The sequence below is a fragment of the Rattus rattus genome, chromosome 3 (genome assembly GCF_011064425.1).
Source record: "Rattus rattus isolate New Zealand chromosome 3, Rrattus_CSIRO_v1, whole genome shotgun sequence".
In the NCBI taxonomy this organism is placed as follows: domain Eukaryota; kingdom Metazoa; phylum Chordata; class Mammalia; order Rodentia; family Muridae; genus Rattus; species Rattus rattus.
Genome location: NC_046156.1, coordinates 59,142,897 through 59,151,842, shown reverse-complemented (window position 1 = coordinate 59,151,842; position 8,946 = coordinate 59,142,897). Strand labels below are relative to the sequence as shown.

General features: G+C 42.3%; 1 protein-coding gene across 1 annotated transcript; it reads left to right on the top strand.

The window, feature by feature from the left end:
* LOC116895791 (60S ribosomal protein L37a-like) lies at positions 1 to 6,114 on the top strand. Its single transcript, XM_032896934.1, has 3 exons — positions 1 to 14; positions 2,997 to 3,036; positions 5,734 to 6,114. The coding sequence occupies exons 1-3, from the start codon at positions 1 to 3 to the stop codon at positions 6,112 to 6,114; spliced, it is 435 nt and encodes a 144-aa protein (XP_032752825.1).
* The last annotated feature ends 2,832 nt before the right edge of the window (positions 6,115 to 8,946 follow it).

The window sequence follows — 8,946 nt, the reverse complement described above, 5'->3', positions numbered from 1 at the left end:
ATGGATCGTAAAGTGTAAGCTGAAATAAATTCTCTCCTTCCCAAATTGCTTTGGGTCACGATATGGTGTTTATCATAGCAACAGAAAGCTAACCAGGACAGAGGGTCTGTTTCACAGGTAGGTCGTTTTGAGCAGCCCTGGGTTTGTTGCACTCCTAAGTACTGCTGAAGAGTGCCTTTTCCCTCACCCTCCACACCCCACTATTCTTCAAGTCTCCAATCTTTCCCCTGACACGGTGCTGCCGCGCCAGGAGAAGTGGAAGACTAATTTCCCCAAGGAGTCATTGTCACATCTACGTCCAGGGAGAGGCTGGTCCCACCTCCATACTTGGGCCAGCCCAAGTGGTTGCATACTGCTCAAGGTTGGATCTCCCTGCTGTCCCTGTCGGCAGCGCCGAAGCCTCCTGCACCCTGCCCCAGTCCTTAGCCACAGAGTTAGAAACAGGACAGACACTCGAAGGTTTGTCATCTATCTAATCTACTTTCGATTTGTTTTCTTGTAAAGAAAAAAATGGAAATCACTTTAGTTTTGTGATGATCATAATTTTAAACATGTAAGAAGCCTGGCCAGTCATGCAATGTCCTATAACATACAAGGACACTGAATCAGACCCCACTGACAACGATGGACATTACTGAGAGCCCACTAGGTGCCAAGCAGTGGTCTCAAGACTTCTAACTGCATTATCGTGTGTGTCTCTTGTTCAAAAGGGCTCTGTTGTGGGTGTTTTAAAATGACTTTGAGATTTTTTCATTTATTGATTGATTGATTGATTGATTCACTTTGCATCTCAATTGCAGCCCCTCCCTCCTCTCCTCCCAGTTCCACCCTCACACATTCCTTCCCCCAATTACCTCCTTTCCTTCTCTGAGGAGAAGGGGAAGCCCCCACCATGGGTACCAACCCACCCTAGCACGTCAAGTTGCAGCAGGACTAAGCGCATCCTCTCCCATGTATACGAGGGTTTGCATTAATGTGTGTGTGCGTGTATGTATACTACCTGCATGCCTTGATACTCGTCATGGAAATAAGAGAGCACTGGTCCTCTGTTGCTGGTTATTAGCCAAACCACCTTGTGAGATTCTCTGTAAAAACAACAAGCGCTCCTAACTGCCAAGCCACCTCTCCATCCCTGATGTTTATTTTCAATAGAAACCAAGTCACAACAATGTTAAAGGACATCCATAGGCCTCCACAGTAATAAAAACAGCATTACTTGGGGAGAGAAATGTATCTAAGTATTTCTAAGTATATATGTCTAAGTCAGATAAGTTTAGAGATGACTTACTGAGAAATCTTAAAGTTATTTAACGTTTCAGTGAATATACATATATATATTCATATATACATATATATATCATGTTAACCATTTCATGCTCATTTTGTGGTAATTAGGATATTTCATTTATGTAGATGTTCTATAGAACTCTTTTTTGAGATACGGTCTCAGTATGTTGTCCCCATTGGCCAAGAACTCTTTCCGTTGACCAGGCTCTGTGTAGACCAGGCTGGCCTCCAACTCATAGAGATCTGCCTGCTAAGGGACTAAAGGCTTGTCCTAGTCCACCCGGCAAGACTCTCTTTCTCTTACACAAGTAATACTGACTTCATTAAGCCACGCCCCATTTTCTCCCCCCACGCCCACTGTCTGCCTTCAGTCTGTGAGTCTTAGTGAAGTAAATCCCTCAGAGAACTACATTTGCGTGGGGGTTTGTTTTTTGTTTGTTTGTTTTTGCTTTTGTGACTGGCTTCGAGAGTAGAGTCTTCAGAGTCTATCTGTGCTGTAGTGTGTTGATGAGAGACACCCTGACATGCCACATAAATGGTTTACACCAAATGTTCTCGGCTTATAGGTGTGAAAGGCATTTTTCTAACTGCTTTGTAACTCAGTTGCTGGCAGCTACAGAAATGTGTCCAGGCCCTGGGCCATTTCTATCGAACATCAGTGATGAGAGCAAACCCCTTTACTTCAGAGATGGCCTCAGTCTCCACAGCTTTGACTCAACTATGTGTCAGAATTCTCTTTCTTTATAAGACTGGATGACTTGTCAAGGTGTCTATATACTACATTTTCTTTTTTAAAAACCGGCTGTCTGTTATGTTTTAAAATTGAAAGTCTTATTTTTTGAAAAATTTACACCCCTACCCAAGTACTGTATTTATATCATAGCAATTCACTCGCCTCTGACCCACCTGCATTCCTTAGCTTCCTCTCCGATCCGTAAGCCCTGAGGTGAGCATGCTATACTGAGTCCCGGATGTACTCCTGTTGAGGCTCACCGCTTAGGAATGGCTAACCAATGGGGGGCTCGGCCTGAGAGAAAACTGATCCTGCCTCCCTCAGCAGCCTTTGCTTACCCAGCTCCTCATCTAGTGGGTGGACCCCTGTGAGATTTCCCTCTTCCCTTTGGCAGGTCAGCTGGTGGTGTCCTTGCACGGGGCTTGCTTCCATGGACATTTTGTTAAGCTCTGTATTTCTTTCACCATTCAGCTTTAGTTGCTTCTACCTTTCTTCTAGTCTGAGTAAGGCTACTGAAAGCCTTGGTGCAGAAACATTTTTCTCTGTGTGTGTTTTCAATTCTTTGGGGGAACGTCTGAAAGTGGAATTGCTAGACCTTATGGTATTTATACTTTAATTATTATTTTTTGAGCTGCCTCACTATTTTCCATTTGTGTGGGTACCTTTTCATATTCTGGCTAGCACTGCCCAGGGGTTCCAATTCCTTTCTTTTTAAAATCCCCTCTCTGTACATACATACATACATACATGCATGCATGGATACATACATACATACATATTACACATTCACACATCACATACACACATGTGACTGTAGAGTCATGGTACACGTGTAGAGGTTAGAAGACAACTTCAGGTGTTGGTCCACCCTGCCATCGTGTTTGAGACTGTCTCTCTTCTTCACTGCTACACACGCAGGCTAGCTGGCCTACAGGGTTCCAGATGTCTCCCGCTTTTCTTTTCCATCTTGCCACAGGAGTGCTGAGACTACAGGCGCTACTCGGCCCAGCTTTAAGGTAGCATCTGGAGATCTAATCTCAGGTCCTGATGCTTCGTGGAAAATGCTGGAGTTGCAGAGGCATCTCTCCAAGGGTTCCAATTCCTGCCCATCCTCGTCATCACAGGAAATTTCTGACTCTCAGTAATGGCCTTTCTATGCTTCTGAGGAACTATCCCATTACAACTTTGACTTACTTATCTCCTGATGATCGGGGATGGTCAGCATCTTCTTATACACTTATTGGTTATTTGTGCTTTCACTGCAAATATGTATTAAATTCTCTTGCTCAGGTTTTCATTGCTCATTTGTTTTTGTGTTTTAATTTGGTGTTTTCCAAGAACCAACTAACGGTTTCCCTGACCTTGGTCAACTGCTTCTCTGCTTTCTACTGTTCACTGACCTCCATTCACAGCTTTATTGTGCCTTCCCATCTGTGACCATAACTTAGCTCATTTTGTTCCTATTACCTTAAGATGAGTTTATTTAAGATTTTCTTTGGGGGGGGGGTGTTGGTATTGGGGTTTCAAGTGAATATATAAATAATTTATTTTTTACAAAAAGAAGAAAGATTTTCTTTCATTCAGTGTGTTGATAACTAAAATTTTCCTATTGGGACTATTAATAAATTGGGTTTTTATATTTTTTATGTGTATGGATGTTTTGCCTGGATAAATGTCTGTGAACCACATTCATATCCGGTGTCCATGATGGGGTGGGCAAAAGAGGGCATGAGATCCTCTGGAGCTGAAATTACAGATGGTCCTGAGAGGCCATGTGGGTGCTGGGAATTAATTGAACCTGGGTCCTCCGCAAGAACAGCTTGTAGTTTTGACCCCTGAACCATCCCTCTAGTACCTGTGTTATTAAATTTGACACCTGGTATTTACATTTTTATTTATGCCAAGGTACTTTTTAATGTCCTCATAATTCACTGTTTAGGCCTGGGAATTTTCCAGTTTCCGCTCTGCTGCGATTTCTAGTTTCATTCCATTGTGACTGGCAAAGATGCATCATGTGATTTCTTTTCTTTCTCTTTTCCTTTTATTGAAAGTAGATTCCTTTTCCTCACTTAATATATCTGATTACAGCTTCCCCTCCCCCTACTACTTCCAGTTCTTTCCCATTCCCCCTACCATCTGGATCCATTTTCTCACTAGAAAAGAACAACCTTCTAAGAGATAACAAAATAAAATATAAGATAAAACCAAAGCTATCGTACCAAATTGGACAAGGCAAACCAACAGAAGGAAAAGAGCCCAAGAGAAGGGACAAGAATCAGAGACCCGCTCATCCACACACTCAGGAAGCTCACAGCAACCCTACATTGTAGGACATAACACGGAGGACCTGGTGCAGACCCGTGCAGCCCTGTGCTTGCTGCTTCAGATGAGCTTTGTTCGTGTTGATTTAGAGCATCTTCTCAGTGTGCTCATTCCCTGTCACCCTCACACTCTTCCACGGGTTTTCCTGAGCTCTAAGGGGAGGGATTTGATAGAAATACGACATTTGGGGATGAGAGTTTCCAAGGTCTCTCTCTACACGGTGTCTGGCTTTGGGTCTCTGTATTTGTTCCTATCTGCTGAGGGAGGAAGCTTCTCTGATGATGGCTGAATAAGGCACTGATCTATGAGTATTGCTGATATCTTTAGGAGTTGTTTGATCACGACGTTTTCTTTTTCAAACAGCAGGGTTTGGTTTCACTCTAGATGCCTGGGCTATGTGATCCAAGCAGTGTTGGGTATGGGTTCCATCTTGTGGAGTGAGCCTAAGGCAAATCAGATAGATATTGCTTGGTCACTCCCACGGGCTTTGTGTCCTAGTATATCTTGCGAGCAGGACACCATTGTAGATCAAAAGGTTTGTGGGTGGCTTAGTGTTTATGTTTCTCTTTTGGTAGTGAGAAGAGTGCCTTCCTGTACCAAAGACACTAGCATGTAGTGGTGAAGGCTCTCCATGTTCATGTGTTAGGTAGGTGTCTTCATCAGCGGGGACTTGCTATTAGTTTGGGGAGAGCAACCTATTATTTTGGTAACAGCCTGGGTTGTTTGGGGGATTTCCACAGGGCCCCTTTGGCCAACAGCTCAATTGGCTATAATCCAATTAGCATAGGAACCTTCATTTGCTAACAAGAGATGGCCAAATGGGACTGTCTCCCCCATTACTTGGCAATTTCACACCTTCATATTTGTATATATATTAAGAAGCTTCTACTATATTAAGTTTTTATGCCATCTTTCAAGTGTCCCTTAATTTTAACTGTCTCTCCCTCCCTTTGTCTCTCCACTCAATCCTCCAATTCTACCTGCCCATTCATCCACCCATAATTATCTATTCTATTTCTTTATCCTAACATACAAGATCTATCTATCTACCCTCTGATCCCGTACTCTATATCTGCCCTCTGGGTTCTACAGATTGTGGCTTGGTTATCATTGATTTAACAGCTAATATCCACATATAAATGAATATATACTATATTTGTCTTTCTGGTACTGGGATACCTCACTCAGGATGAGTCTTTTTCCTAGTTCCATCCATTTGTCTAAAAATTTTATGATTTCATTTTTAAAAAATGATGGAGTAACACTCTATTGTGTAAATGTATCACGTTTTCTTTATCCATTCTTCTGTTGAGGGACATTTAGGTTGTTTCAAATTTCTGGTTATTATGCATAGATAGGCATTGAAATGGGTAACCAATCGTCCTCTTCAGGCTTGGGCTTGGGGTCAATGCACCAAGAAGGTCAGGATTGCCCTGAAATACGGGACCCGCTATGGTGCCTCCCTCTGGAAAATGGTGAAGAAAATTGAGGTCAGCCAGCACGCCAAGTACACTTGCTCCTTCTGTGCCAAGACCAAGACGAAGAGACGAGCCGTTGGCTTCTGGCACTGTGGCTCCTGCATGAAAACAGTGGCCGGTGGGGCCTGGACCTACAATACCACTTCTGCAGTCACAGTGAAGTCTGCCATCAGAAGACTGGAGGAACTGAAAGACCAGAAGAAGCCCTACCGTCTGAGACCTGCCAGGCCTGCACTAAATGGGCTAATTTACAGGAAAGGGGAAAAAAGAAAAAGAAAAAGAAAAAATGGTTAACCAAGTGTCTTTGTGATAGGATGGAGTGTCCTTTGGATAAATGCCCAAGAGTGGTATAGTTGGGTCTTGAGATAGATTGGTTCCCATCTTCCTGAGGAACCACCTTCCCAGTTCCGCAGTGATTCTACCAGCTTGCACTCGCACCAGCAATGGGTGAGTATTCTCCTTACTACATATCATTGCCAGGATAAGAAGAAAGATAATTATGTACCAATTTCCCTCAAGAACATAGATGCAAAAATATACCCAATAAAATACTTGTAAACTGAATCCAAGAACACATCAAACAGATCATCCACAATGATCAAGTAGGTTTCATCCCATAGTTGGAGGGATGGTTCAACATTTGTAAATAAATAAATGTAATCACAATACAAGCAAACTGAAAGACAAAAACTACATGCTCATCTCATTTGATGCAAAAAAGGCCTTTGACAAAATCCATCACACCTTCATTATAAAAGTCCTGGGGAGATCAGAGATACAAGGGATATACTTCAACATAATAAAGGCAGTTTACAGAAAGCTCATAGCCAACATTAACTTAAATGGAGAGATACTAAAAGCAATTCCCCTAAAATCAGGAACAAGTCAAGGCTGCTCACTCCATACACATTCATTATAGTACTTGAAGCTATAAGACAACCAAAGGAGGCCAAGGGGACAGAAAGTATAAAGGAAGAAGCCATCTGTATTTGCAGATGATATAATAGTCCACATAAGTGACACTAAAAATTCCACCAGGAGTAAACTCTTCCAGCAAAGTAGTTGGACATAGTATTAACTCACAAAAAATCAGCCGCCTTCCTATATTCAAATGACAAATGGGCTGAGAGAGAAATCAAGGAAACAAAACCATTCACAATGGCCTCCAATTATATAAAATCTATATTATGTCTAATATAAATTACAGATTCAATGTAATTCCCATCAAAATTCCAAAGCAGTTACTCACAGATTTTTGAAAAGACAATTTTACTTTCATATGGAAACACACACACACACACACACACACACACACACACACACACGCACACACACACTTCCCTTTATCCTCCTATCATGTGCACTACTAAGATCTTAAGGTCTCAATTCTTCTTCACCCCATGGCCCTTTCTAGCTTCATAGGTGCTACAGACATTCTACGTCAGTGGTTCTCAGCCTTCCTCATGCCCCAACCCTTTAATACAGTGCCTCATGTCCTGGTGACTGGTCCAACCATAAGACTATTTTGTTGCTACTTTGTAACTAATTTTGCTACTGTTATGAATTGTAATATAAATATCTATGCTTTCCAATCGTCTTTTGGGGAGTCACATCCCATAGGTTAGGAACCCCTGCTCTCGATATTTCAGTTTCAGGTCTATGTTAGGGTCCTTGATACATTTGGAGTAGATTTTTGTGTAGGACAGGAGATAAAGGTTTAGTTTCGTTCTTCTGAGCGTAGATTTCCAGTTTTCAACATTTGTTGAAGATATTTTTTTCTCTATGTGTCTTTTGCTCATCTTTGTCAAAACCCAGGTGGGTGTAGTTGTAGGGCACTCCATTCTGTTCCACTGATCTGGGACTGGTTCTGTGTTTGTTTTGTTTTAATTTTTTAAATTTCTGTGAAGAAAGTCAGTGGTATTTTTGTTAGGATTGATTACACTAAATCTATAGATTGCTTTTGCAAAGTAACCATTTTCATAATATCAATTCTTTCCAAACCACGAGTATAGGACATCTTTCAATTTTTTAATGTCTTCCTGTAGGGGGTTGGTCTGGTGCTGCTATTTATTCAAATGCTAACTTCTGGTCCCCTAAATACTGCCTCCCCCCAGGAGATCCTCACATATATGTAAACCTTGCCCCACCCCCAAGTTATCCCTGATTGGTTAATAAAGCTGTCTACATCCCTAGGCAGAAGAGAGGGGGTGGATTTGGTACCTTAGACTTGGGGAATCTCAGGCAGGGATCACAAGGAGAGTGGGAAGGTAGAAGAAGGAGATTACTGGGGCTGGAGAGATGGCCCAGTGGCTAAGAGCACTGACTGCTCTTCCAGAGTTCAATTCCCAGCAACCACATGGTGTCTCACAACCATCTGTAATGGAATCTGATGCCCTTTTTCTGGTGTGCATGAAGACAGCTACAGTGTACTCATGTACATAAAATAAATAATTCTTTTGTCTCAGGGTATCATGAATTGTAAATGCATGACCTTGAGGACTGGTCTGATGGAGCTGGAGTGTCCTAGGTGGGTCCTGGGAAGTGATATCTTGGGGATCACCACAGGGAAGTAGACAAAATAGCACAGAGGTTGAGATCTGCCCAGCTCTAATGACTTTAAGCTTATTATCTAAATCAGAAATGGAAAGGAAGTACACAACAATGGACCTCAAGTTGGGGGTTAGCTCATACTTCAAAACCTGTCCTCCACAAAATCTGTTGTGGTACTCTGTGTAAAATTGTGTCTCTGTCCTTCCTCACCTACCTAAGGCATTCTCTGATTGGCTTTCACAAAAATCTGATAGCCAATTAGCTGGGCAGGAAGTGGAAGGTGGGACTTCTGGGAAGAGAAAGGAACTCTGGGAGGAAGAAGGAAGGTTTTTTACCAGGAGACATTAGAGACATTGGAGGAGATGGCTGTGACTATGGGCCTGGAAGGTATAGCTAGCCACATGTCTTGATGGAGCTAGGTGGTTGGGTTAACTTGGATGAGCGAGTTGAGAGTCTGCTCAGCTAAGGTCTAAGGCTTTGAAATATTAAAAGGTCTCTGTGTGGTTATTTGCTGGGGGTGGGGGGGAAGTAGGTTAAGGACTACTATTGTACTAATTTCCAGCACTAATCTACATA

Bases quoted from the DNA above. Each gene is read 5' to 3' on its own strand.
- LOC116895791 (XM_032896934.1), top strand. The intron at 3,037-5,733 runs GTAGCATCTGGA...CGTCCTCTTCAG, and splicing joins CTACTCGGCCCAGCTTTAAG to GCTTGGGCTTGGGGTCAATG.